At 46.1% G+C, this 27,697-nt stretch overlaps 1 protein-coding gene across 1 annotated transcript in view; it reads left to right on the plus strand.

Moving 5' to 3' along the window:
• Positions 1-27,697, plus strand: part of PRKCH (protein kinase C eta) — a 121,609-nt gene that overhangs the window by 23,962 nt on the left and 69,950 nt on the right. Inside the window, exons 2-3 of the mRNA XM_056346569.1 lie at positions 4,310-4,373; positions 26,791-26,941. Of these exons, the coding sequence (XP_056202544.1) occupies positions 4,310-4,373; positions 26,791-26,941 (215 nt within the window). The remainder of the gene's footprint in view (positions 1-4,309; positions 4,374-26,790; positions 26,942-27,697) is intronic.

The following is a 27,697-nucleotide window of genomic DNA, read 5'->3' on the forward strand; positions in this document are numbered from 1 at the left end:
TCCTATGTTATGATATAGGAGTTCCCCCTTAGCATCATCTGCGCTGCCTTCAGGCTGCTGAGTTTTTCTGAGCCTGTCCTGCTTTCTTTGAGAAAGATCAGCATCAGCTGCATTGTTGACCCAAACTGATTGCGTGGTCTGCTTTGAACCTTAATAATTCTGTCAAGAATAATACTGTGGCCCCTGCTTATCTGTAAAAACATAGGGTTTTTTGCCTTTAGGCAGCGACACTCAATGCTGGGGAGAAAAGAACAGAAAGAAGTGAGAAGCAAAACTTGGTGTATGTGTGGTACTTTGTGTTACGCCCACGCTGCTGTTGCGAGGCTGGATCCTGAGGGTGTTCGCTGATGCTGGGAGGTACCGCCATCACCGGAGCCTTGCCAGCACGCAGTCAGGGCCTGGGCGGCCAGCCAGCCGTCGCTCGGTAGGGTTATCCCTTCCATGGCTGGAGGGCCAGTCCTTTGGCAGCTGCTTCCTTCCGAAGTCCTCAAATCTTATTAAATAACAGAGCAAAGTGAGAAGGCCTCTCAGTCTGTGAAAGTCAGTGCTAGTGATAGAAGTCCTTCAGTGGCTGACGAGATCGAAGGAGGGCTTACATTCAGAGTTCCTCCTTTGGGGAAGAAGTAGGGTACCACACTCCTCATTTGTGGGCATCTGGTTTCAGATGGTTATGGGCATATTTCCATGCGCCCAAATGTGGCTGCAGTTGCTTGCTGGGTTGGTAAAGCTATCCTGAAGCATATGCTGTTTCATTAGCTGCACCGCAAAGTGTGAAGGCAGCAATGAAGGTGTAAAGCAGGGCCGGGAACGCGAGGAACCGTACTGCAAAGATGGCTGAGTTTAGCCCCAGGGCCCGGGCTTAGCAAGGCGCTCGGTGTGCGCGCTGGCTCAGCATGCGAGCATCTGTTTGGCTGCATGGCGTTGCAGGTTGTGGTCCAGCAAGTGTGAGGAGCTCACAGGCGTTAACTGCTGCCGGCGCGAGGCTCCTCCGCATCGTGTGGCCATGGTGTGGGGCGGCAGTGCGATGGTGAGGGGAAGCACGTCCCATCAGGTGGGTGTTGCTGTCCGGGAGCTGCTCGATCGTCTGATCTCGGGCAGGCTCATGGGAGGGCAGGCCTGTGGTCAGACATTTTCCCTTCAGTTTTCTAGGTCAGAGATTATTTTCTGTTTCAGGTACATTCCACATACATGTAGCTGGGCAAATTTCGTCTTTAAAGGACATCACAGCAGATTCAAAAGCCAGAATTTTTACCAGTGGTCTATTAATTTTAATTATTTCCATTTCATTGTATCTTATATTTTGTTGTTGCTGTTGCTATCAGTTTAACACCAGAGAAGCTCTTAAGATTGTGTGTTTTAACCTCTTGTACAGAATGAGACTTCGCGCTCAGCCCTGCATCCAGTGGGATGCCTGTGTGCAAAAATTTTAGCAGCTCCTGGCATGCTGGGGCCTCACTCCTCATTTTGGAGCCTTTCAGCTGTAATCTTTCATTTCTCCTGCTTACATGTGCCTTGAGAAGATCTCGAGTGTAGCTAGATCCTCTTTACCGAGTGCTCTTGAACTGTGGTATAATATGAACACGGCTGCTTAGTTGAGGTAGGGGATTTGACTGGTCTTTAATCTTGGAGTCTGGAGAGGAGAGAGATTGTTTTATAACTCCTGTAAATCTTCTGCTATTACATGCAGAATTGTTTTACTTCTGTTTTGTAAGATAATGCTACCCTGGGCAGAGGAATCCCATTTCGGTGATGGAGAGCAAGGTGTGTCACAGAGTTTGGACCATTTTTTGTTTGTGCCCTGTGTTGGAGGTGCGTGATGCTTTTGTTGCATCTCCTGGTCTCAGCCCAGCTGCTTGTGTCTTGACAAACCTTTGTGTTTGCGACTGAACAAGGAATGCAGGATTTGCTCTGTATCCCTCCAGAGACTGTATGTCAGAAGGGAGGGATGATCCTCTCTGTGAATGTGAAAGTAGGAGCCTAACATATCGCTATGCATTCAGACAGGCAGAAGAAAGATAAGCATTGAAGAATGATTTTGGAAACCTAAAGAAGTAAGGATTTTCCCATAAAATTTGAATTCTTGCTATAGCCTAAATCAATTTGGGTGGCTCTATATGTATATATATTATAAATGTTTTATATTTATGGAAGACCCATTCTTTACAAAGTTGCGTACCTCTCCACTGAACTGAAATTTAGGCAAAATGATGCATGATATCTCTGGAGTTGGAGTTTATTTGGTGAATGTTTTCAATATTAATCGAGTCAGAGCTGCACAAATACAGCTTCCTAAAGCCAGTGTAGTAAGCAGCCCAAGCAAACACAAGAATTTATGTTGAGTCAAAGCTAAATATTTAATTTAAATTTTCCCTGTGAGATTGATATAAATATATATATTTTTTAACTGAAAATATAGTGTCCATAAAATCAAGACTTGATAGGATTTTCCCAAGCACTTCTAGCTTCCCTGTTTTGTAACCCATTTGTAGAGGTCACTTCTGGACTGTAGCTGGAGTCATGTGAGTAGGATGTTCTCTCATCCTTTCTCTGAAAACATTTGCTCTGCTCATCCTAACAAATTCTCAATAGTTTAAAAACCAATTTCTATACTTCTGCAACAAATTGTAGGTGAGGGCAATGCCTGGTGATGGTGTGTGCTGTCTCTGCCTCCCAACTCTTACCCCAGAAGATTGTTTTCTCTTGGCTCGTGTTAGTGAAGCTGCCGTTAGCATCCCTCGGAGTGGAGGTGCCAGCAGAAAGTGCTGCTGTACCGTAACACTGCAGTCAGTCTGGCTGACACCTTTTTGGCCTGCTTACAGCCATGCAGATACTTTCTGTCCGTTTGTAGCATGGCTGTTTGGCTCTTCTGTTTGAGTTCAACTTTCTCTTTGAACCTGTATCTTAATGTTTTTACCTTAAAAGAACCAGTTGGTGCATGACAGGGTTTTGCAAACCATGGGCAAATATTGTCAGGACTGTAGTGGTCCATACACTGTTGCTGTGGGTGTTTAGGCTTCTGGTTAGAGGTTTATTTGAATTACATTATATGTATTAACACTGGAGACGAATGAAAGCGTTGGCAGGCTATGCTGTGTGTTACCTGAGAATAAAGAGGGAGCCGGGGCTCATCATCCTTTCTTGCAGGACCGAGAAATATTTTTCTACTCTGCAGTGTGCACACAGAGGTGTATTAAATTCTGGGCACCTCTGTGATGAAAGTTGGTGCTGCTGATGTGGAAGGCTTGCTTCTGTTTCTGCCAGGCCAAGGAAACGTGGCTGTACAAGAGAAGAGAAAGGGTTTGAGCGATCATGTTTAGTCATTCCTCCAGAGAGCTCTGTTTTCAGAATTTCTGTTCTGCATAGATTACTGATACACACGAGGTGTGAAGCTGCTCTTCACTAATTTTAACATTGCAGTTTGGGTGTGTGTGGAGGATGCGTTGTTTTTGGGTTCTTTTGTTGGTTGGTTTGTTTTGTGTTTTTTTTGTTTTTTTTTTAAGTGAGGTTTCTGTGTGACAGCCTGACTCAAACTTCAGGGATCCTTAGCTGTGATTTTTTGCTAAAAACTATTTGGTGAACAAAAAAACCCCAAACAAACAACCCCAAACCCAAAAGCAAGACCTTAATGAAAAAAGTAACTAAAAAGGAAAAATCTACTCACCAAAAACTAAATACCTTCTTTCAAGGACAGGTTGACCAACAATGGGATTGAATCTCTGATCCCTAAAATTGTGTTCTGTATCTCCATCTAATTTAGATTAAACGGCAACAAGCCCTTAGGTAACAGCACTAACATTTTTCTGTTTTCTGTGGTTTAAAGCCAAAAGGTGATTTATGTAAGAAATCAGTGTTTACCCTAGCACTGATGGTATTTTGAGAGACTGAAACAGTTTCAGTGGGATAAGATATAGTAGGGAGGAAATATCCATATAATTCACCGAACAGATATGCATGGATCTTTTCAGAGAATTGTGTGTGCTTAATGTTACTCCCACTTCATTTATCTGAAAAATTGGAAAACTATTAACCACGTTTGTTTTTTTTTCTTTAATCTCTGTTTTTTCTAGCAAGGTGGAGATTTTTCATCACTTCTAGGAAAATGAAGGAATCAAGTTCCTTATTTTCTATGGAGCCCTGAATGTTGAACATTTGAGCTTGATTTATTTTGTAAAATTAAGGGTGTGCGTGAGAATATATATAGAGCTTCAAATATTATCAAATGTTGACAAGACTTATCATGCAAAACCCCAAGAAGAGTGCTTGCCTTGAAAAACAATCAGATCAGCTAACATTTCCTTTACTTTTTCAGGTGGATTTGGAGCCCGAAGGCAAAGTGTTTGTTGTCATAACTCTTACAGGCAGTTTCACAGAAGGTAAGGGAATTATTTTGGCTTGTTTCCATGAAGAGCTGGACTCTGTTGTATGTACTTGCCATGAGTTACCAAGCAGTATATAAGCGAATGGCATTCTTCACACAGGCCACGTGCTGTTGTGTGCTGGAGATTTCTCAAGTGATCTGGGATATCTGGAAGAGGTTGTTCATAATGGCTCATGCTGTGTGTGTGCCCTCTGCTCTGCTGTTGCTCTGATCTCAGACCCAGGGAGCTGATTTGTGCTTGATCTGGTTTATTTATCTGAAGCTGTCCTTCGAACAGATTGTTTTTGTCACCTGTCCTTTTCACCTGGGTGCCTCTTGAAGGGCAAGCTACGGAGCACGTAGAGCATGTTTAAAATAGAACATGTTTAAAACATCTGGATTACTTTTCTTCTGTAAAGTTTCCCATCTACTTCACGTGCATTTCTGTTTCCCGAGTTCACTTTGCACAGGAAACTCAGAAGGTTTTAGTGTGACAGCTGCCCTGAATAAGTACCTGGTGGATTTTTTTTTCTGTAATTATATTTTATAGTGTGATGTTTTTAATTTACCTGTTGTTTATTGTGATGCCAGCTATGAGCATGGATGTGAACTGTGCTGGAGGAACCCAGGAAAAGCTTATTTCCTTCAGACCTACACCATGTTGTTTTTGGTTTCTTTTTTTTTTCGTTTTAGCTGTGGCCTCAACCTGCATTTGTTGGGGGAGTGTTTTCTGTATGGGAGCCAGGAATCAAAGCAGGATATGCTCCTCTGTTACCTGCAGCGTGGGGGAGATGGATTTTTAATGCTTTCTCTTGTTCCGCCCCAGAAACTGATGCTCAGCATGAAGGCCGTGCTGGGGGATGCAGCACAGGCAGCCGACCCTGCCATGCTCTGTCTTGGATGTGAAGAGGGTGCAAGCTGGAGGGCTGCTTGCTTCAGTGGTTACAGGGCAGCTCTGCTTTCCTGCTTAGCAGTTCCTCTAGCTCCCCACTTGTGGAGGTGCACAGGCCTGTCAGTGCCCCTGCCTTTGTTTTTCAAATGCAGGTTTGAATGGAAGCTTGTGCTTTACTAGGAGCTTTTGGGGAGCTGTCTTGCTCTTGCTGAGCCAGCAGCCTGATGTGTGCTGGGGCCTGGGCAGCTGCTTGGTGGTGAGCCGCTGCATCAGAGGAGCTGGTGAAGCTTTTGGTTTTCTTTGGGTGGTTTACACCCCAGGAGTGCTCTGCTCTGCTCCTGGCAGGATGGCTGTGGCCTTTTAAAATATCTGATTACAGAAGTGATCAGCTGAGCCATACCTGAGGGCCCGGCAAGGGCTTGCAAGCAGTCGGTGTCCCCCTCCACAGCAGTATCCCAAGCCTCGTGGTGTGGAAGCAGTGGCAGGGTTTGCAGTCATCCTTCGCTGTGTGCAGCTGGGGCTGCTCTTGCTCCTAGGGACTGTTGGCAGGGCATAATCCCACTTGCAGAAGGTATTGTTAGGAGGGAGACGTGAACGGAAATGCTGACTTCGACTCCTAAGGAATATATAGTCTTGGAGTGATGGAGAAGACGAGGAGTATCACCCTCTGGCACTGCTGCAGGGCAGAGAGGACCAGAATTCCCTTTTCTAGTGAAGTGCATTTACCATGTAATGCTCACTGGGCACAGCACCACTACAACTTCAGTTCTTTATCTGTCAAGTAGGAAATAATGTTTTTCTCTACCCAGGTGTCGACTTTGGGATGTCGGCTTTCACATTTATCCCCACGTAAAGCATCAGCAGATCATTTACCCTTTCTCCACTAGGGAGATGCTCCCTACAACTGTGCTTTGACAGGGGGACATGAAGATTACTGTTTCAAGTCAATTTGGAAAAAGCTTTCTGTTTGTAACCAGAGAGTGAGGAGAGTGCAAAGGTGTGCTAGGGAGGCCTGAAGGACTTTATTTGCATGTCCAGAGACCATGGCTCTTAGGGGTGAAAAGGACATTAAAAATTGGCTTTAACTGCCTATGACAGAGCTGATGATGGAAAGAGGGGAAAAAACTAGAGGGCTTTTACTGACCTGCATCTCAGTCTGTGTCCACATGCAAGCGTGTCATGCTTGGCCATTTAAGGCAGGGTTGAGCAGGGATGGTGGGCTTAAGCCTAAATCCAGAGAGGGCTTCAAACTTGTGATGGTGGCTAAGTCGTTAAGGCATGTTGCTAACAAGGTCTCAAAGACGAGAGATGGAGGACTCAAATGTTTGTACAGCTACTGATTTCCGAGGAAAATGGGAAATGTTGGAAATAGTTCACTTCTCTTTCTTCTGTTGTTACTGAGGTTGTGTGGACTTGCAGAGCAGGAAGATCGAAGATGGTTCTTGGTGTTGTTCTTGACTGGTTAGTTCCGTGTGTGGTCACATTTAGAGTTTCCAAGAACAGACATAATCCAGAGCAAGCCTGATTGCAGATACTGATTTCTTCCAGTTGTTGGATAGTGGAGGCATCCATCAGGGAGCAGTTGCCTTCTGAAAAATAGTGAGATATCTTCCGTAATGTCATATTTAATTCAATTTTTTTTTTTTTTTCTGGAAATGTGGAGGGTCAGAATTGTATTTGAAATGTAAGTGTTTTGGAAAGAATTCTGAGAATAACTCAACAACTTCAAAGCACAAAAAGTGGCCTCCCACTTGTTTGCCCGAGTACAGAGAGCAGCCGCTACCACATCCTCCCTGCTAGCTATGGCTAATGCTGCAGAGGCCGCTTGAGGGCTGTGTGTGTCTATGGGTGCACAGAGAACCCAACAATTAGTTTGTATTGGACCCCGTCAGGTAGCACGCATAGACCTATGTAGAGTTCCCAAGCAATATGATGTTTAGGACTTCTGATAATTTTCTTGAGACTTATGAATGGTTAAGTGTGTAACTCTGGTACGTTTCCTCTCTGAAAAGGGTCAAACAAATGGTGACAAGGTGCTGCAAAAAAAAAGCCAGACTCCAGCAGGTAAGAAGAGCAACATGACAGTGTCCATAGGCTGACTCTTCAAGCCACCCACATTTTTTTTTTTTTTTTAGCAGCTCTTGCCTCACTACTGTCACTAGACCGTGGGGTCAGAAGGATAACTTAATGGAGTCTGAACTGTGGGGAGCATCTTCCTTTGAAAAGCTTCTGAGAGCTCCACTGAGCAAAGGTGGAGGGTCAGTGCTTACTGCTGGTCCTCACACCGCCAACACATCAGTCATCTCAGAGGGGTTTTATACCAAGCTAGTTGTGTTGTTTATGGAAGTAGGCAAATTCACAGGGTCTCAGCCACTATCTATCTCCAGTAAAGTAAAAGCTCAAAAAGTGGCTGAAGAGAGGGAGGAGAGAGAGAATAAAAAGAAAAAAGCAAAAAACCCCCAAACCCCACCAAAATCAACCAAACAAAAAAGGCTGGGATGTTAGGTCTCCCTGAGACTGTATTGTTTTGTTGTCTTATAGAGCTTACCCAAAACAGACAAGGTGGTGCTGGCAATTTGTACTTTCTTTAGCTTTGGGAGTGGTTGTTTTTTTGGTTTGATCAAATGGTCTTTTGACCAAAAGTTTGATTTGGTTCTGGGTACCCATGGTGAGGACAGAGGAGAAGCATGGCACTCCTGCAAGGGGTGCAGCATGTCCGACAGAAGCATTTGTGTACCATCAGGATGCGGGTAGTATAGAAAGTGTACAGCTGGGAGAAGAGGTTAGTCTATTGTAGGTTCTCATATGGCTCTTCTGTCCATCGGTGTTAACCTCCTGTTTTGAGGCACGGAAATACACCCGTTTAATGTGTTAAAAATCCGTCCAGGAAGAGAAGGGAATGGAGCAATAGGAAGTGAGGGATGTCTAGTGAAATTATCCTGCCTATCTTTATTTTCTGTGCTGGATGTATTTGTTGCTGTGCTAACCGCTATCTGATTATATTAACTCCCCTCATTCAGCTGACATTTCCTGTGTAAAGCAACCAGTGCAAAATTAAAATGAAAATCTCCTTACCTTGGAAGGAGATTACCTCTCCAAGCATGACTGTGTCTCTGCTGGCCGTGCTGGGTCCCAATGGCCCCAGCACCTGGCTGGGGTGGAGGGAAGCACCCTCTCATCCAGCTGTCTCCCTCCTTGACCCAAGAGCTGTTTGACTCCAGGCTGTTCTGTAGAGAAGGTGAGGACTGCCTGCTGCCTGCTAGACTTCAGGCATTGCTTAGGGATTGATTTCCCCTGAACATCTCCCTCCTCCCAATGAATTTATTTACTCTTTCCTGGGTTTTCTTTATTTCACCCTGCCTGACAATAGGATTTTTTTAAGCCATCAAAATCATGATTTTTAAAATAAAAGAATTCCTTATTCTTTTTATTCTGGATGTTAATACTCCTTCCCCCCTGCCAATGGTGTCTTTAGCATTTCTTACCTCTCTGTCTTTGTGTCTCCTTGTCCCTTTCTCTCTTAAAAATAATGAATGTGCCTTCTCTGAGAGGTCTGTCTTTGCCATAGATGTGCCTCTTCTGTGGATGTGAGGAGCTGGGGGTGGGAGTGGGGTGCAGTGTGCTGTGCGTGGGCCCAAGCAGAGCCATAGCTCTCGGGAGGAGTTCAGCTCTGCCCAGCCCTGGGGACCGCGGGGGCTGTGGTTTAGCTGAACCATTCGTGCACTGCCTCTCTCCCTCCCTGCGATGACCCACATGTCTGCCAGGATCTCTAAGATAATCCATAAGATCTCGACTCTGCTTTAAGCCTCCTTTAAAGGAAAATTTCTGGTTTATTGCTCTCTAAAACAGGTAGTGCTGTGTCAGGTATAAAGTTCCCTGATGTTCCTCTTCTCCTAACCTTGGCCATAACCATTTCCATGTGGACAGCTTCCAAGTAGTGTTGCCTTCCTCACTGCTCCTGGGAGCACCCTGGCAGGAAGACAGCATTGACTGGGGGCCGTTGGGGTTCTCCCGCACGGTGTGCCTGAGTACGGTTTCTCTGTGCTGTCCCAGGGTGTCATCTAGGTCCCCCTGGCTCTGGTTGAAGTCTCTCTAAGGGGCCACTGTCTTTGGGGCTTGTGGTGTTCATAGTGAGTGACTGTCGTGCTATTGGGGTGACCCACTGGGTGTTGCAGTCAGTGGCACGAATTCAGAGCTGCTCTCCACTACTTGCCCCTCTTTGCTACTGAATACTGGTTTCAGCTGTGAAAGGGCAAGCCATGAATTTCTTTCTTCTTGGGCAAGGGGTGATGGATTTGAAGTAAAAAGCCTTGCAACGAGTGTGGGTGAACTACTGCTGTTGTTGGTGCTTCTGGTCACCTGTGACACATTAGTAGAGATACTCAAAGCAGGTGAGCACAGGTGAGCATGCATTGGTCAGGGTGTTTTGCGGCAGCAAGGTCAGACGGCACACCCAGTGGCTCCAGGTGTGTGCCTGAAGGACAGCATGAGCCTCTCTCCCTTGCAACACTGGCGTCCCAGAGCAAAGTCCCCTCACAGCTTTGCCTAAAAGGTACGTTGCTGTGCCCTTGGTTTGCCACCTCTCTTTACGTCTTTTAATTTTGAGCAAAGCTAATGAAATTAATACAAATTAATTATTTGATTGAATTAATGAATGAAGCAGGCCCTGTGGAAAATGAAGTGCTTCTATTTTAATGCTTCAAACTCTTGCAAGTTGCTTTTTTTTTTTTGTTTTGTCACTCAAAGTGATAGTTCTGGCTTGAAGTTCAATTTTAATTTCATCATTGTGAGGTAAGTAATGGTTGTTTCTTTTCTTTCAGTGTCAGGAAAGACAAAGACAAACTTGAGTTCTGGGCAAGAAATAGAACAATGAGAATATTGAAAAGCCAAGTGACTTGGTAGAGCAGATATAGTACCCATTTCTAAATATTTAATGTTGGTAGGCTTTGCAGCAGCAAGGAAGCCTGAACCTGCCTCTATGGAGGCAGGAAACGCTCTTTTCTTTTGCAACTGACACGTCATGTGTTTGAGACGGTTTGTTCTCAAGCATGAAGACTCGGAGTCTTTTGCTGTTGTTTTTCTTAGAATACATTTTTATAACACGAGGTGGTTTTTATCTTCAGAAGTAGCATTTCCTTGGACAGGAATCAGTAAAGATCTGCAACCTTAAACTCTCAAATGGTATATAGATGTGCTAAGAAGGTCCTTGCTCTATACTGTAACGTAGCTCCTCAGCCTCACAAAACTTCTATTCACAGCTGTGTTATTAGGCTCTTGCACAAGAGGGAGAGAAAAGATGTTTATGGGTCCTCTGTAAACAGCAATAATGACTGTATTTAGCCTGGTTTTTATACTTAAGGGAACAATTATTGGAAAAAAGGAACCAGGAATGAAAAATGCCCTGTTCTCATCCCCTAGATTGTAGAGGGATGAAGCTGGGTTAATTAGCATTGATAATATACAGCTGTGGGCTGGCTTCAGGGGCAGTGGGTTGGCTGATATAGATAAGGTGCAGCTGTGGCTGGTGCTGTTAAGTGGTTGCGCAGCCAAGGAAGAGAGAGGAAGAAGCAGAGAGAAGACAGAGCGTGCCCTGGGTGAGGAGAGACTAGGAGAAGGCAGCAGAGGGACTGGCATGAAGAGAATGTTGGTGTGAGATGGTAAAAGACCTTGTTGCAGCTTGATAGTTTGGAGAGTGCTGCAACACTAGATAGCTGGGCCACTCTTCTGTTTCGGGTTACTAGCACAAGCAGAATTCTAAGGTATGTAATAGATGCTGTCCAGAGAGCCTCCTGATCTAAATGGGCAATATCAGTGCGGAATAGGATAAAAAAAGTTTTGCTGTCTTTGGTTCACAGTCTGAGAACATGGAAGTCCTTGATGCCTAGCCCAAAGTCTTACATGGCAGAGAGCAGCAGGAGACGTGCTTTTCTATACCCCTGTATTTTTCTTTTTCAATGCCTACACTTTTTCCAGGGCTTTATACTTGTTACATATGTGCATGCTGCAGGCAAGGGATTTTGAGATGTACTCCATGTTGTTTCAACTCTGCATTTCCAGATGGAAATATGTCAGAACAATGTCTGGTCCCGTGGGGGAGAAAATAATACCCTAAATGCACCCTGGAGAAGACTGAGCCTTTGCAGAGACCAGGAATGTCATCTACAGATGCTGTGCGTCTCTGCGTGGGAGATGGGTGAACCTGAGTCAATCCCAAATTTTGCTGGAAGATGTCAGAAGAGTTAAAAAGTAAAAGCAATTCTGGAGGCTGATCTTGAAGTCCTGAACAGGTATTGCTGTCCTGGCGGTCAGGCTCGGCAAACCTCTGCCCCAACGGAGATGTGTCAGCCAAGCCAACGGGAGCAAGGGCGACTCTATGCTTGTCGTGAAGCCTCTGTGAGTTAAGCGCAAGGATGTCAAAGCTGCTCAGCAACGCTGAAGATCTCAGGAGAGAATTTCAAAGTCAGAGAGACCATGAAGAATCTCTTGGAGTTCTTTTTTATAGGGAGGAGCCTTGGGGTGTTCTGAGAAATGTCCTTTGGGCTATGAGTTGTCATTAGGAGAAGGGGCTGTACTGCATCTTCCTGAGCCCTGCCATTCACTTGCCCTGTCCAAGCTGACAGTGCCATGAGAAGGGGTCACTGTAATGAGAGGCAGCCCAGCCTTGGAAGACAGAAAAAGTGGATGAATGTGGGGATAATGCAAAACTATTAGGTGGGAGAATAGTGTGAACAATTTTTTTTTTTTTTTTTAAGTGAAGGCTTCAATATTTAATACTGCATTTTGCATTTAAATATTGGAGAGAGAACCCACATATTTTTGTATCCTGGCACTCTCATATCTCACATGTGCCTCTGATCCATTTACAAATGAAACCAACAAAAAAAGGAGGGGGGGGGGGTGAGGAGAAAAAGGCAAGTTTGGTAAATTTTGAATTTTCACAGGAAAGAAGGATTTCAACAGGGGAAAACAAACAGTTTAGTCTTGATTGCTGGAAGATCTATGCTCTGGCAGCGAAGTGGTTTGCTTAGTGTTACGGAGGGACGCTAATGCAGAGCCAGGAGGTGAACAGCACCACTGCATATCCACAAAAGACCACCTTATTTCTTGGAAAATGATCCATTTGAGCTCCACAGCTATTGCAGTATGTCTAATGCTGGGAGGTTTTGGGCAGTAATTCATGACTTGCCAAGATCTGCTAACAGCTTAGATACCCAGACGCTGTAAAAATGCAACAAACAGCAATATCAGGGTTAACTTCGCTTCCTCAGTGGGCTATGTTTTGTCTGCGTTCTGAAACCTAGATATAAATATGCAAGCTTGCAATCTGCTCTGGGATTTCAGTGTTCCTGGCTGTAATGAGGAACAGAGATTTTTGCTTTATTTTAATGTGATTCCTGGAAGAAGTGACGGTGGTTCCCAGAGGAGCTTAAATCTGTCTGCTTGGCCTTGGAGCACAACACTGCACTGGAGTGAGTGTTTGTGCTGCAGCGAAGCAGGATGGTAAATGTGGGCTGAAAGGAGTAGAGCACAAAGCTGTTGGAGGTTAGGACTGTGATCCTGTGGCTGGGGATGATGACAGCAGCCCTGTCCCTGGTTGCTGCACCCATTGCTGTCAAGGGCACCTGGGTGATGCCCTGGCCTCGGATGGAGGCAGGGTGCCCCATACACCAGCACACCTCATGTCTGTGCCTCAGTTTCCCTAGACCACAATTTGTGAGTTACCTGACTGATGAGATGGGTGAATGGCTATTGGTGAAAGCCTGAGTGAGTTACCCAGGGTCACCCTGTAAATCTGTAGGAGAAACTGGAGAGCAAAAGCCCACCTCTTTTCTTTTCTTTTCTTTTTTTTTTCTTTGGGTTTTTTTTTTTTTTCATAACCTCACCTCCATCAACTATCAAGTTACTCTGTGTCCCATTTCATATCCAGGTCTATGAACTCTGGCTGCTGGTGGAGACTCCTAATTTAGGTGCCACTGCCACAAGCAAGGGTTTTTCTTGTGTCTGGCAGCCTGATGTGTCAGACATCCAGTAGTCCCTGTCACGTGGCTGCTGTGTGGGGCAGTGCGGGACTTGGTGCATGAGCAGATCTGCTGGGCCTGTTGGCATGAGAGGATGCTCAAGGTAACAAGATGGTGTTGTGCCACAGTGCTTAATTACTTCAATTTACCTGGAAAGTATTCGTGCATCATTAGTGCTTGGGGGGGGGGGCGAGGTTCCCTCTGGACCTGCAGACACAAAGAGGACCAGCAGCATCAGTCTGCTGCATGTTGTGGATGTTGTGGCAGTCAGTTGCAGTTCTTGAGTCGGTTCCAGTTCTTGCACCTCAATGAAGTGGAGCAAGGTCTTGCTAACTGGCAAGCAGAACAGGGTCTTCAGCCTTAGGCAAGATGGCACGGAGCTGTAGGAAGCCGAGCTCATCTTCTAGTGGTGCTTTTGGAGGTGAATAGTCATGCTTGCCATTTATATGCCCCAGTTTTGGGTTGTTCCTGAGTGTGCCCGGCATAAAATGCTGAGTTCCCTGCTTTTCAGTGCCAGCTGTTTTTTTTTCTGGAGTGCTTCAGCAGAAATGATTTAGTTGTTTTCCAGAATGACATGCTGAATCAAAATAGAACTTTGAGCAAAGAGATCCTGATGTTGTTTTACCAGGGTGACCTCAAGCCTGGCAGAGGAGAGAGTGGGAGGGGTGAGAGCCTCCACTGTCCCTGTCTGCCTTCTGCTGTTGTTGGGAAAATACCCATTTGTGATCTGGGAGAAACTGCATGAGATCAACGTGGGTTTGAGGGCTGTGGACACCACCTGCACTGAGCAGGTTCCCACTTTGGTGACTGTTCCTCCAGGCAATGCTGACACTGCTGGTAGTTGCAGATACAGGAATGAGGTGGTTTCATGATTGAGGGTTAATCTGTCTGAAAAGGATGCTCTTGGGGTTCCCTTGGGCTGGCCTCACACAGGGCCAGTTCTGTGCTGGCTGGTTGGCTGGCTGGACTGGGGAACTGAGCGGGTCTGGAGCAGGTCTGGGGGTTGGTTTTGGGCCAGATCCATCCTGTGGTTGAGCTCCACGCTGACCCAGGGTGCTGCAGCGGGGCAGGAGGGGAACCCCAGCAGTGGGGCAGGAGAGGGAGGAAGGCAGGTCAGGCTGAGTGGGTGTCCTGCTCTCCGTGCCCTGTCTGCTGGGACACGGAGCGAGGACAGTGAATGGTGGAAATGGTGGAAAAAGTTACTTGAAGAGGGAATAGAGCCATAAGGGTTGGCAAGAAGGACATAGAAGAAATATGAAGAGAGAGAGAGAAGGAAGTAGGAGACTGGTCTGGGGAGTGGTGATGGGTGGGTATAGGCAGCAGCTGTAAGGAAGGAGCTTAAAGAGCTCAAAAAGTTAAAGAAGGTGGGAAAGGGAAAATATGGGAAGGTGGCTGATAGAGGAGCTGCAGGGAATAAGGAAGGGCTGCAGCAGAAGAGTTGTGACCATCAAAGCCTGTTTCTTGCTAGAGTCTGGAACCAAGATCTAATCCCAGAATCTCAGCTCTTTTCTGCCGTCTAGCTGTCGAACTTGCGGAGCAAGCGTGGCTGTCCCTCACTGGTGCTGGATCTGCGCAGCAGAGCATAGTCCTTTGCTGTGGAGCGTTCCCTTGTTAGTGCTGTTGTCTCTGCCTGGAGCTGTGTGCCCGAGACCACAGCCGTGCTGCTGAACCGGGACTGTGGAGGGGGAAGGCTGCTGCAGTTCCCGAGGATGAACTTAAAACCAGAAACATTTTCACTTGAAGGATATCGCTAATGTCAGAAAATCAGACTCTCGAAAGTCAGGAAATGCTGAATTTTTTGTGTCTAAAATTTGTCCTTCCTGTATGTTCACAATACAGACTCGCAGATCAGCAAGAATAAAGGTATAAAGATCATTCTTCTCCAGCCTGCCCAGCTCAGGGCACTTGGGTGAGGAATCTGGGGCCTCAGCCTGACCCTACACGCGTTTTTACCTGCGTTGTCTCTGGTCCTGTATTTCACTTGTGCATGTGAGGTAAGGCGAGAACAACAAGTTCTTCAGAGAAAGGCTCCAGTGTTGCATCCAAAAGGGCTGATGATAACTTGCATGTGAGAGTGATCGTGCCCCTTAGCTACAGAGGCACGCTGTGTCCCATGTGGTGGCCACGCAGGGCTGAGTCCTGCAGCGCACGCAGCTTTGGGCTGTGCTCTAAGGAGGAGCGCAGAGCCTGGATGCTGGGGACGGGGACCCCACAGAAGGCACAACAAAGCCTGGCTGCTTTTCCCCCCAGCTTGCTTTCATGCCCCACATTGTGCCAGTGTAGCTGTTCATGGGGTGCATGGCAAACCAGATTTGGGAACTGATCCGGCTGGAAAATGACTATGTGGAAGGGAGTGCTGGAAGGAAGACAGGGTACCGTATAGGGGGAGAGCTGCTTCAGTCTGTGAAAGGGCTGTTGTCAGCATCAAATGACAGGCTGGCTTTCATCTCCTGTCATTTAGGTCTAAAAAAATTCCCTCCCTCTGTGTTCCTTCCCCACTGAGAGACAAGGAAAAAAGATGAGAAGAGGAGCAGGTTTTAGGTGCCTCACAAGCTTTTGGAGAAAGTGATTTGCCTCCCGCTCACCCACCTCTGCTTATTTGTTAATTGAGAGAGGTGAGATGGGAGAGCCTCCGGGGAGGCAGAATATGTACTTATTACTGCTGGTCTTACACCTGGTGGAAAGGGCCACCCATCTGTGAGAAAAAAATTGGCTGGCAGCACTGATGGCCATTATGGAGCTGGTGAAACCGGTGGGGTCCTTCCCTCTCTCTGCATATAAAGAGATCTTGAGCTAAGTCAAGCAACACCTCCTCCATATGGCACCCAGCATTTTTTAAAGCTGCATTTGTATGGATTTGAGACATCTGCTTTTGAATTCTCAGAAATGTATCTCGGAAATGGAGAAATACCTATTGCAGGGTGAAAACCCTGTTGGGGAGGAGATGGGGAAGGGGGTAGATCAGCTCTAGCTGTGTCAGCTGCAGAGGAAGCTGTCGGGGACAGCTGTGTTTGCTGCTCCTCCTGGCTGGCAGCCCTTGGGAAATCCCTCTGGGAAATAATCTTCTGGCACTAGGAGGGGTGCGGTGCGTGGCAGAGCAGTGATGGTCTGTGCCATCTGTGGAAGTGCTTTAGGACGGGCTGTGCAGCGAAGCCCAGTGTGATTGCTAGCCTGAGTGCTTGAGCGCTGACTGTTTCCTTGCTGCGTTACCAGGGTGGGGACTGTCTTGATGAGAAGTAGTGCTGCTTTTTGGCAGGTGTCTTCATGGTAGCAATAAACTTGGAATACAAGAGGCTGAATTTTTTTTTTTTTTTTGACAGATGCTTTGCTGTGGCAGTGTCTTGCTCAGCCCGTGGCGTGTGGGAATATGTGTGGGAGAGCAACATGGTAAACAACCTGCTTTTTAAGGCTGTGGCAATTAGAGAACTTATTAGCAAGCTGCCACATGGAAATTTTGAGAGTACGAGGGATCAGCTGTGTAATCAGAGCTGAGTATGCAGCCGGACCACTTGGGCTGGGTCTGTGCAACTGTTGGGTGACCAGTTGACCAGGAGAATCCAGGTGTTGCAGGGTAGTGAGTCAGGTGTTGGTCATCCACACAAGGCCAGTGCACCTCCAGGGACGGGGGAAAGGCTGAGGCATTGCACCACAGCAGAAAAAGGGGAGTGTTAACTTGTCCTACTTAATTAGCTCTCCCAATTAATTTGTTCCTGACTAGATTCCAGTTGGGCTTTGGGTTACAGTTTGCTTTCCCACTGAAAAGTACAGTGCCCCTGGTGAGGACAGCTTGAGGTTTCGTCCTAGGGATGGTGCCATGTTGAGGAACGTGATTGCCTCTTGTGGAATTGCTGTAAAACTTTGGGTCCCTCTGGACACAAGCTGCTCGATACTCCTGTTTCAACTGGCTTTCTGTTGATCCTGATTTCTTTGTGTGTTTTGTCTCGTGTTACATAAAGAATATTTTCCTGGTCCTCCCTCTATTGAGACAGACATTAAGCCCATGTCTCTGGAAGATTGCACTGCCTAACCATAAAGGTGTGAATTTTAAGCAGACTTAGTTGAGTGTAAAACCTTGTGTGGGCACTCTTGTTTTAACACCAAAGCAGCTAATTTTAATTCTGAAGCTGGCCATATAGCCCAAAAGAAGGATGTCCCCAGAGCATCTACTAAATACCTTTAAACTGCATCTAGTTAAAAATAGGTTTAACCTGGAGCTCGTGCTTCACAGCTCGTGTGTGGGTAGGGCTCCTAATAGCATGTTGCGATACCTACTACGGAGCCACCTATGAGTGTGCAAGCTGCTGATGGTTACGACACCCATGAGCCCCGAGGCGTCGGGAGCAGGGAAGGGTTCAGGATCTCCTTACTGTTTGCCCAGCCTGCCAGTTCTGCTTTTTGCAAGGGTTTTGCACAAGTGCTGGTAGCTTTGACCTATAAATGCTGTCACTCCGTTAGTGCTGCTTCTGCTCTGTAGCCAGCGTAGTTTGCAATCTTCTAAAACTTACGGTGCAGAGGGCTTCTGGCGCATGAATTAATCATGGAAAAGATCAAAGTTGCTTTGTTAGTTTTATTTTCCTGTTTTTAATGAATAATATATTTAAATGGTTTCCTTCTCTAGTAAATCACATCTCAACATTTTTCTCTTGAGTTTAATAGGTGGGAAGGACTAACAGGAGGTTTTACAATGGAAATTCACTTGCCTAAGCACAAGGAAATAATAATGATTATAACTGTGAGGGGAGGAGGGAGAGGAATCAATTTAAGGCTTTAATGAGCAATGCAGTAAGAAGTACGAGGTACCAGTATTATTTGCACATCTTAAAGTAAGAAGGAGCATTGTCCCCATCTTATGATAGTTGAGACTGCAAGGATGTGCCATTCTGCCTGCAGCTGAGGAGGGGAGGTGGTTATTACTGCCTGTTTCTCACTGTTTGTGTGAGTTGACTTAAATTTTTAATAATAGGGTTTTTCTGTGGGGTTTTTGTTCCCTGTTCTTATCCCAGATCAACGTGACAGGAGTGGTTATGGAGCAGTTGCAGGTGGATGCATGCTGGCAGGTCTGAGATGGTGTGTGGGGGGACTCCATTGGGAAGAGGGAGCAGTGGGTCTGGGGTGTCTTTTGGGACCTCTTACCACTGCTGGAAGACAGTGTTCAACTACAGCCGGAGGGAATGGTGTATCTGTTATTTTGCTGGATACGATCTGACTGATTTATCTTGCTTTTCCAAACTGCGTGGGTATCATGTGTCTCCTCCTGGGTATGGGCCAGATATGAGGTGGCCTTCCAGTTACAGTGCCAGTCTGGGGCCCTGAAGGGCTCAGCTCAGTGCTTGGGTTTCTGCTGTCTCCCTCAAGTCCCTCCTCTAATTTTAAATAAGATTATTCTCTCCTGGCATCTTCTCTTTCTGCAAGCTGAGACAGTTCTCTGCCATTATCACCCCAACCTGGTCTGTCTTGCAAACAGAAGTATCATGAGGTTACCATCTCCAGACTAATGCAAAAACTTCCAGAGATGGAATGATAAAGTAGTGCGCAGGTAAAAACTTCCTTGCCCTTGGCAGAGGAGCAAGCACAGGGTGAAAAATGGGGCTGCCCCCTTTCTTCTCTCACAGTGGTGTGGCTGTGAAGAGAAGGGAGAGGGAAGTGCAGGGAAATGGCTGTTGCCTTCAAACACATCTTCCTTGGCAGCCAGCAGTGTTTATGCAGCCTGTGGCTTGGAAAGCACAAGTGGGCTGGCGTGCAATGATCTCTGTCTGAGAACCTGGCCTCTTATGGCATGGGGTTGCTTATGTTCACTGAAATCTTTTGTTATCCTCAGTATCCCATTTGCTCAGTTCATTGTTACTCACTACAGAAATGAATGGAAAGGCTTTTCCATTCATGTTTTTCAGCCTTGTGCAACATGCTGCAGTGCCTTGCTTCATAGCTGTCAATATCCACTAGCAGTCTAAAAAAATATTTCCCAGTAATAACTTGTAAAAGCAGATGTGGAGAATAATATTTTTGAGCTGCCCTGTGCACATCTGAAAGCCCGTGTGGCAATCATGATTTGAACTCTATGCAAAATAACCTGTATGGTATTCATAATTGGTCGGTAGACTTGAAGTGGCAGCAGAATACTTGTTTTAAGAGTTTCTCAGGCTGCCTTTTTCCTTCTGTCTCATGTCCTCATAGACCTTATGCAAACAGATAAAAAGCAGCAATTCCTCCTTCAGCCCCAGCACTAGGTTCTCCCCCCTGCTTTGCAGCCCTCTCCCCTCCTGCACATGTGGATGGCTCCCAGCAGCCATGTACTGGTCACTCCAGCTCTGCAAAGCTGTCTTGCTGTCCCTGGCACTGCTGCAACCAAATGCAAGAGACTGTGAGTGAAGAAAACTGAAGCCCCTGAAAGGTTCTGGATCCCAGTTCCACACTGGTGAAGTGAGTGGTGAGGTTAGCAGTCATGGGTGGAGCAGAGCTGTAGCTGGTAAGCTTGGGGAACATGGAGACCTGTCCTCTCAGCTTTTCTGTCTCACCTACTGGTGCCACCAGAGGCACCAGAGGCTGTCGTTGTGTAGTTCTAGAAATAAGCCTGTGATGGGCTTTTGTAGCAACAGCTGAGCACTGTCATGCTCACTAATACCGTGTGTGAACTTCACTGATCCTGTTCTCATTGCTGCAGCGCTGAAACATCATCATTCAGCCTCAGTACTCACATGCTGCTAATCACTGAGAGCTGACATGAACTGCTGTCCAAGACCTGACAGGAAAACAAGGAAGATGGATCTGCCCTACTTCAGCACTTGGACGAGAAACAGAGACCTTGCCTCTGTGCTAAGTTGTGTGTGATTCGATGCAGGGACGCTTACATGTTTTTGCATTTCCAAGACTGCTGGTAATGCTGTTTCATACCATAAGTGGAAAATCCTATTTGATTTGGAGCATCATTGTTCCTTCTTACTCTTTCAGACAATATTGATGGGTTGTCATATTACAAGATGGACAGCCTGTTAACATAGGTTTTCTCTGAAGTCCTAGAAGACAACCTACTGCTGCCAGCACTAGCTGGCTCTTTCTCTCGTCTTTGTACAAAACTTGATCCAGTTTAAGAGGGGAAAACAGTAGCTGGACCAAACATAAGTCCCAGCTTGTGTTTGATGTGCCACATGTTTGCTTTGCAATGAGCCTCTTCTGGGATTTGAACCAATCCGGTTTGCTGTGCAGACTGGCAAAAGCAAGAGAAGGACAGAAACTTTGATGGAGTGGGAAAGAAAACCCTGCTCGGTTAGCGTGATCTCTGTGAATGTGGCTGTTTTCCACCTGGCCAATTCATGCGTCCAAGTGACTTTTGAGGGGAACTGAAGAAAAAAACTTTGCAGTAATTAGGAAAGACAAGACTATCACTCTGCAGCACTAACGCTAGGGAAGCAGAACAGTCTGCAGTAGAAATACCAATTTGGGTGGGCTATAGCCTTTCAATCCTTTTCCCTTTTCGGAGTCAGGCTGTCAGCTTCTTCGTCAATGCTGTGTTGTGTTCGTAATGTTTTAATTAGCAAGGCTTCCTGTGGTTTTGACCATCTACAGGATTATGGTGATAAAACTCCTGGTTAAAAGATACTAAGCCATTGTAAGGGATTTTTGTCATAACATACGTCTTTTCCAGCTTGGAAAATAAACATCTTGGTTTAGCCTCTGCTTATATTCAGTAGATGTGAGGAAGCCCGCTGTTAGGTAAATATTGAGAGAACACCTACATACTGATGGCTGGAGGGTGTGGGTATGTGTATTCATTCCCCCGCCATTTACTTGGTTTGTTTTATATGTTCTTTTCCTAAAACACCCATTAGTACTTGCCATTAAGGCATGAGCTAGGTGAGCATTTAGCCTGATCTGAAATCATTGTTTAGTGCCATGGTGCTCACGAGAGGGGAGGGGTCTGTCTGCTATCTTGCTTTTTACAGTTTACTAAGTTTGGTGGTCGGTCTGTGCTCCGTGCTTATGTATCACTCACTCTGTGCCACAGGATTTTTCTTGCAGTGCTCCCAGGGTAGCATAGGATAACAGGTGTATTGGTACTAATAAAAAAGGCATAATTAAGTTTTAACCTAACATTAGCATTATTGCTTTAAGGCTTTTTAAGTTGCTTTTTTGAATATCTTTATTTCTTTCAAAGAAAAATTCCATTGACGTATATGGGAGTGTAACACTAGCAGTTGTCATGTTTCAGGAGGTACGCGGACAACCCTTGCTGTGCCAGCATTATAGCAGTGGTTGGCAGCGTGACGGTGACATTAATTCCCAATACACGAGACCTCTCAGGCTTTAACTACTTGAGGCAAGCAGATACACACACACCCCACTTCATCCTGCAGCTCTTAGTCTTGTCTTACTGCTGTTAGTTACGCCACCACTGGAAGGACTTACTTGAAATAACTCCCTGGGATAAAAAATGGTGGGGGGGAAGAAAGGGGGGGATCCCTGGCCGGGAAGGGTAGGATTTGGGTAAGCTGGGGGCAGGGTGGCATAATGAGGCTGCTGAGTAGGTGAGTGGTGTGCTAGTGCATGCAGATGTCCTCAGATGACTTGGTGGGCTATTTATTCTCCTCTCCCTCCACGTGCATAAAATTTCCATTGCCATAAACACGTGTTAGGCATGAGTGGAGAGGAGGAAAGGGGAAGAGGCTTTTTAGTATTTCACTTTGTAGTTACTTTTGCACATAGCCAGGCACAGTAAATACCCCGTAGTTACAGACTTCCAAATTTGACCATGGATGGGGAAACTCCCTTCACTGAGCAATTAGTTGCTTGTTTTTTATAGCAGCATTTGGACGTTTGAACCATTCATGGTGGTTGTTGCTTTACCAGAGATTAGAGGCTTTTAAAAGTCTGAGTCTCCTAAAGTGGTCTAGAGCTGCTTTGTTTTGTGAAATGCTCTCCACGTGCAGAAGGCAAATATATATTCTATAGGAAATCAGCCAGAATGCAGAACATGAGTGGAGAAAATGTCTATGATGACTTTATAGCCTCTGATGCTACAGGTGAGAGGCTGCTGCATTGGCCACCCTGTCCACTAGCAGACTTCAGCACTGAATTGGTTTCTGCCCAGCAGCACTGGGGGCTGTTGAGCAGATGTGGTGGGTGTGAGCTGAGGAACTGCTGTCTCAGTGGTTGGGGAGGCTGGTGAATGGAAGGTGTTTTTTGTAGTGATACATTCCACTGTTTCAAAATCACTTGCGCCCTGTTGGAGGGTTGAACTTGTCTGCTCTGTGGTGTGGTGCATGGGACAGGTGAGCTCCCATGCGCTCTGAAGGAGGGATTTATTCTGCGGGATGCGGTTGTGTATGTAGATCTACTGGATCATGTGGTGAATGGTCTCCTGCAGCTATTGCCTGGGCCTGAGGTGTGGCTGAAGTTGTGCTGTGTGCTCCCTCTCCTTTTTGCTCAAGACAGCATCAGGAAATGGGAACAGCAGTGCCCCAAAGAGCTGATTGCATATGAAGAGCAATCCAGGCCTTGCTGAAGTTACCTCCTGCTTAGCAGAGCTTAGATTTGTTATAATGTAATGTGAGGTGAATGTAAGCTTGGGTGAGAACCACCTGGAAGACGTGCAGCATCTGGAGAAAGTTAGCAGGGTAACGCAGCCAAGTAGTGTGGGAAAATATGAAATTTGAGGAATGTTTTAAGTATGAATTATGTTTTTAGACAAAAAAAAAAGGACAAAAAACTCGTGGCATGTGTTTTAATGAAAAGTGGGTCGGTAAGATGGAAGACGTGTTGTGTGGGATTTCAGTGGCTGGAGAACAGGAGATGGAGACAGAGTACAGCTCTGAGGAGGTGGCTCAAGACTGGCCATGGATGTCATCTACCAGTTCAGGCAGCTTCCTCTGCCACCCATGAAAAAGTGTGTGCCTGTCATTTGTTGGTCTTCCTGAACCATTTCAAAATTGCAGTCTCTCTGAAGCCAGGCAAACCACAGGGATGCACAGCAGTGTCCCACTCAGTGGCTTTGCAGGCCACTTTCAAGTGTCCCCTATTCCTGGTGCAAAGGACTGGGTTTTTTTCTTGGCTGCATGTGGGCCTCTTGCTGCATGGGAGAGCACCAGGGAGCCAGTTACCCCATGCTGATTGTTGAGGGGAACCGTAACAAAACCAGAAACTATATGAGCTAAATTGGAAACATACTTTCATAAACTGTTAAATGTGAGCGTATGAACTTAAAGGGCATCAGTTGCTGGGCTTCTAATGGAGCAGCTGGTATGAAGCAAGCTAGTAACTGAATTGCTGCTTTAGGTGATTGACTTAGGTGCTCAGCACCCACTCACAAACGCTGTTTTTCCCTTTCCATGCCTTGGAAGTTCTCCTGTATGTGCTGAATGCCAAGAACAGGATACTTTGCTGGTTGAGGTGTTTGGCCCTGATCCAGGAAAACACTCAAACTTATGTTTAAACCTAGATCAAGGAGATGTTCTTTTGAATTTAAAGGTGGGCAAATTCTATAATACTATAAGGATTATTTATTTATCTATTTTTAATTCTTGTCTGAAGTTGCAGGAGGCTTGGGCTCAGTGAAGCAACTGGCTCTTGATCTTTTGGGGAAGACTGACGAACCAGTTGACCTCTTGAAGTTCTTCTCAGCCATGTTTCCTATGGTAGATAACGAGGGTATTAAAGTTGTGCAAAGATGATTGAATGTTTGGAAGGGATATTAAACCTCCGCATGTCAGCTCCCACTTCTGGAGATCAAAATGACATATTCTGTGTGGGAAAGAGGCAAATTATCTCCCAGATGCAGGGTTCCTCCATCTTGCTGTCATGTGTTTCTGGTTGCCCACTGATAGAGACAAGATGCTGAACTAGATGGACCAATGTTCTGATTTAGGCTGGCACTTCCTGTGGTCCCCTGAGTCCTGTTGACCTCGGTGAGAATTAAGCACATGTTTAAGTGCTTCCCTAGAAAAGCAGGCTTTTCTGCACCAGTCCCTCTGCTCAGCTGCTTGAAGCTCTGCAGTGAAGCAAGCAGGTTTCTGTTAAGTGGTTGGATCAGCCCTACCACATCCTTTTTTGTGTTTTAACGGGAAAATCCTAATTTATAGCATGCACTCCCATTTTAAAAATAAATGGAAGCTGTCCTAAAGTCAAGCCGTGCTCCATCTTACAGTTATGCCATTGGGTAGGAGGTTTCCATTAGTGCCTGCGGAGGGGACACATGCGCAAATGGCTGGGAGAACACAGCAGAAAACCCCTCTTGAGCTCTATGGCCAGCTTTGCCTCTAAACCTGTGTGGCAAGAGTACCGAGAAGAATACATCGTGTGCCTCGTGGCCCTTTGAAGTGGCTGGGTTCAGTACTGACAGGATGGTTCCCTTATCTCCACTGCTATAAAGAGGACCGGGAAGTATGCCTGTGATGTGGGACTCTTACATTTCAAGCCTTGATCAGGTTGACAGATTTTTGCTCTTCCCCCCCCCCCCCCCCGGGTTAATCAACAAAGCTAGTTGAAAGCAAGGAAATGCTCTGCCCCCTTTTTATGGGTAAATGAAGTGGGATGGTAACAGCTGTGTTTGGGTACCATTGCTGATCCACTACTCTGGGATGATCAGATGGGTGGGAAGTTTACAGGCTGCCTGTCTCTTCCTGTGTCCTTATACCCATGCAGAGGGTTTGGCAATAGCTGGCTTTTGTCTTGCATCCAGTCCATGCTCAAGAGTCCTGAGTACATACGTCAGTGCACAATTACCTCTAGCAGACTCCAGCGTGTGTCCCCAAAATGCACTTGTTAGCAGGGCCTTTACCTGGCAAAGCAACTAGCTTGAAAATTTCATTTCTTTCTTCTGAGGCAGGTGTGCTCCAGATGAGGCTTTGATCTGGGAAGCTCAGCTGAGCCTTACCTGGTCTGTGCGAGGACCCCAGAGACCAGCTGGCTGTGATTTGCAAGTCATATGGCTGCTGCTGTATGGGAATAGCTTTCTTGATCTAGAGCTTAGTTCTACCTTTAAAGAGTGACTTGTTTTGTGTAAATTTAGCTTTTCTAGGAAATAGTTATATGGCTGAACTCAACCCAGTAAAAAAAAAATATTTAAATAGATGATATTTTGTGATATTAAATTGTGCTGGGTGGGTTTAAACTGAACATTAAGAAGCATTTCTTTACTGAGAGGGTGGTCAAACACTGGAACAGGCTTCCTAGAGAGGTGGTCGATGCCCCAAGCCTGTCGGTGTTTAAGAGGCATTTGGACAGTGCCCTTAACAACACGCTTCAACTTTTGGTCAGCCCTGAATTGGTCAGGCAGCTGGACTGTGCAATTGTTGTAGGTCCCTTCCAACTGTGAAACAGTATATTCTATTCTAAAAATTCAGTTGAATTTTGGGGCAATTCAGATTTGGACGCAGCAGCTCCTGGGTTCCCACTTTCCAGAACTATAAAATATTATCTACCCTTGGGAAAATGAGCCCTTTAAAGAAAGCTGAGAGTGGCATATGTTAAACAGCTAACGGTCCTTGAAAAATTAGGCTGTTCCTTTTTATCCAATACAGGAAGCAAAATTGCTACTAATGGTGATACAGAAGTGTAGCATGAGAATACTGAAGTTGTTCACTGAGCTGTTCACTGAGCAAGGCACTGCTTCACTTCGGCTCAGCAACCAAGGTGCTCATCAGTTGGTTGCACATAGTCATGTTTTCTGGAGTTATTGCCCAAAGAGCTGTGAGTTCTAACAGCTCATTACCCTTGAGCTTCTGGTCTGTTTACAGCTTGTGAATTAATGGGTTAGTAACATGTCTCAACATGGGAGAGGAAGATGGGAAGAGGCAGTTATTTCTAGATGAAGAATGTAATTTTGAGCTGAAGGGGCCTTTGCAATTAACTTCTTTGCCCATCTGAGATGCTGTCTTCATTCTGGACCATGGTCCCCCAACTTCTAAACCAGGGATGTAATTGTGGCCTTTAAAAGCATTTTATCATAGAAGCAGAGAATGGTTTGGGTTGGAAGGGACCTAAAAGATCATTTAGCTCCAACCCCCATGCCATGGGCAAGGACCCCTTCCACTAGCCCAGGTTGCTCCAAGCCCCATCCAGCCTGGCCCTGAACACTGCCAGGGATGGGGCATCCACAGCTGCTCTGGGCAGCCTGTGCCAGTGCCTCATCACCCTCACAGTGAAGAATTTCTTCCTAATATCTAACCTAAATCTACCCTCTTCCAGTTTAAAACTGTTACCCCTTGTTCTGTCACTACAGGCCCTTGTAAAAGGTCCCTCCAGCTTTCTTGTCGGTCCTTTTAGGTACTGGAAGGCTACTATAAGATCACCCCAGAGCCTTCTCTTCTGCTGGCTGAACAACCCCGACTCTTTCAGCCTGTCTTCATAGGAGAGGCGCTCCAGCCCTGTGATCATCTTTGTGGCCTCCTCTGGACTTGCTCCAACAGGTCCACATCCATCTTACATTGGGGACTCCACAGCTGAACGCCACACCAAAACCAGTAGTAACTGTTCATGATAATGTTAATGTTTTGTTGCGCCTTTTTGTTTTTTCCCTACTCCCTGCATAGGGACTCTCCAGAGGGATCGAATTTTTAAGAATCTTACTCGGAAACGCCAGCGGGCGATGCGAAGGCGAGTGCATCAGGTGAACGGGCACAAATTCATGGCTACCTACCTGCGACAGCCAACGTACTGCTCACACTGCAGGGAGTTCATCTGGTAAGAATGGTTTAAATGTGGTGGTGTGGAGCTTCCCATCCCTTCACATTCTGGGGACCGACATGCTGTCCCTGATACTGAATCAGTCCCCCAGCACTTTGCCAGATTCCTTTTGGCCATCAGGTTTAGCAGGGTACACTTCTGCTGCAAACTGGAGTCTACTGCAGAGAAGCCAGAGCTGATGTGTATCTTGGATGCAGGAAACAAAGTGGGATGGTGTGGGGATGAGGCAGTGTTTCTCGCTTGTAAGAGTAGATGTTGTTTCACAGGAGGGAAAAGTATCCTAGGCAAGCTGAAGAAAGGCCCCAGATATTAACTTGTGTGGAGGTTTGAGATTACACTGAGAAAACCCACTTGCTTGAAAGACTAGAGAAACTGCCTGAGAACAGAACAGGCAGCAGAGGTGTGAGGTGATACCTGTGGGGGAGTAGGCAGAGCAGGGAGAAAAACTGAGATATGTCTCAAAAGAGCATGGAGTGGGAGAGATAATAACAGGGTGTGGGCTGCTGGGATCAGTCTAATAAGTGTGGTGTGTGTTGTAATAAAGTGAGGCATTTCAGAAACTAGAGTGAGGGGGGAATGTGGGGAGTAACGTGCATGTTGACAGCCTATTCTGTAAGCTATGGCCCTTGTAGTACTTTCTTATGCTCTCACACCCTGGCTAAATTGCCCTGGGGATCTGGTCATTTGGGATCCTCTTGCATTTTGGCACTCTGTTCTGTAAATGATCTGCAAGAAGACTGACTTTCTGATGTT

This window comes from Falco biarmicus, chromosome 7 (genome assembly GCF_023638135.1).
Source record: "Falco biarmicus isolate bFalBia1 chromosome 7, bFalBia1.pri, whole genome shotgun sequence".
NCBI classification, from domain to species: domain Eukaryota; kingdom Metazoa; phylum Chordata; class Aves; order Falconiformes; family Falconidae; genus Falco; species Falco biarmicus.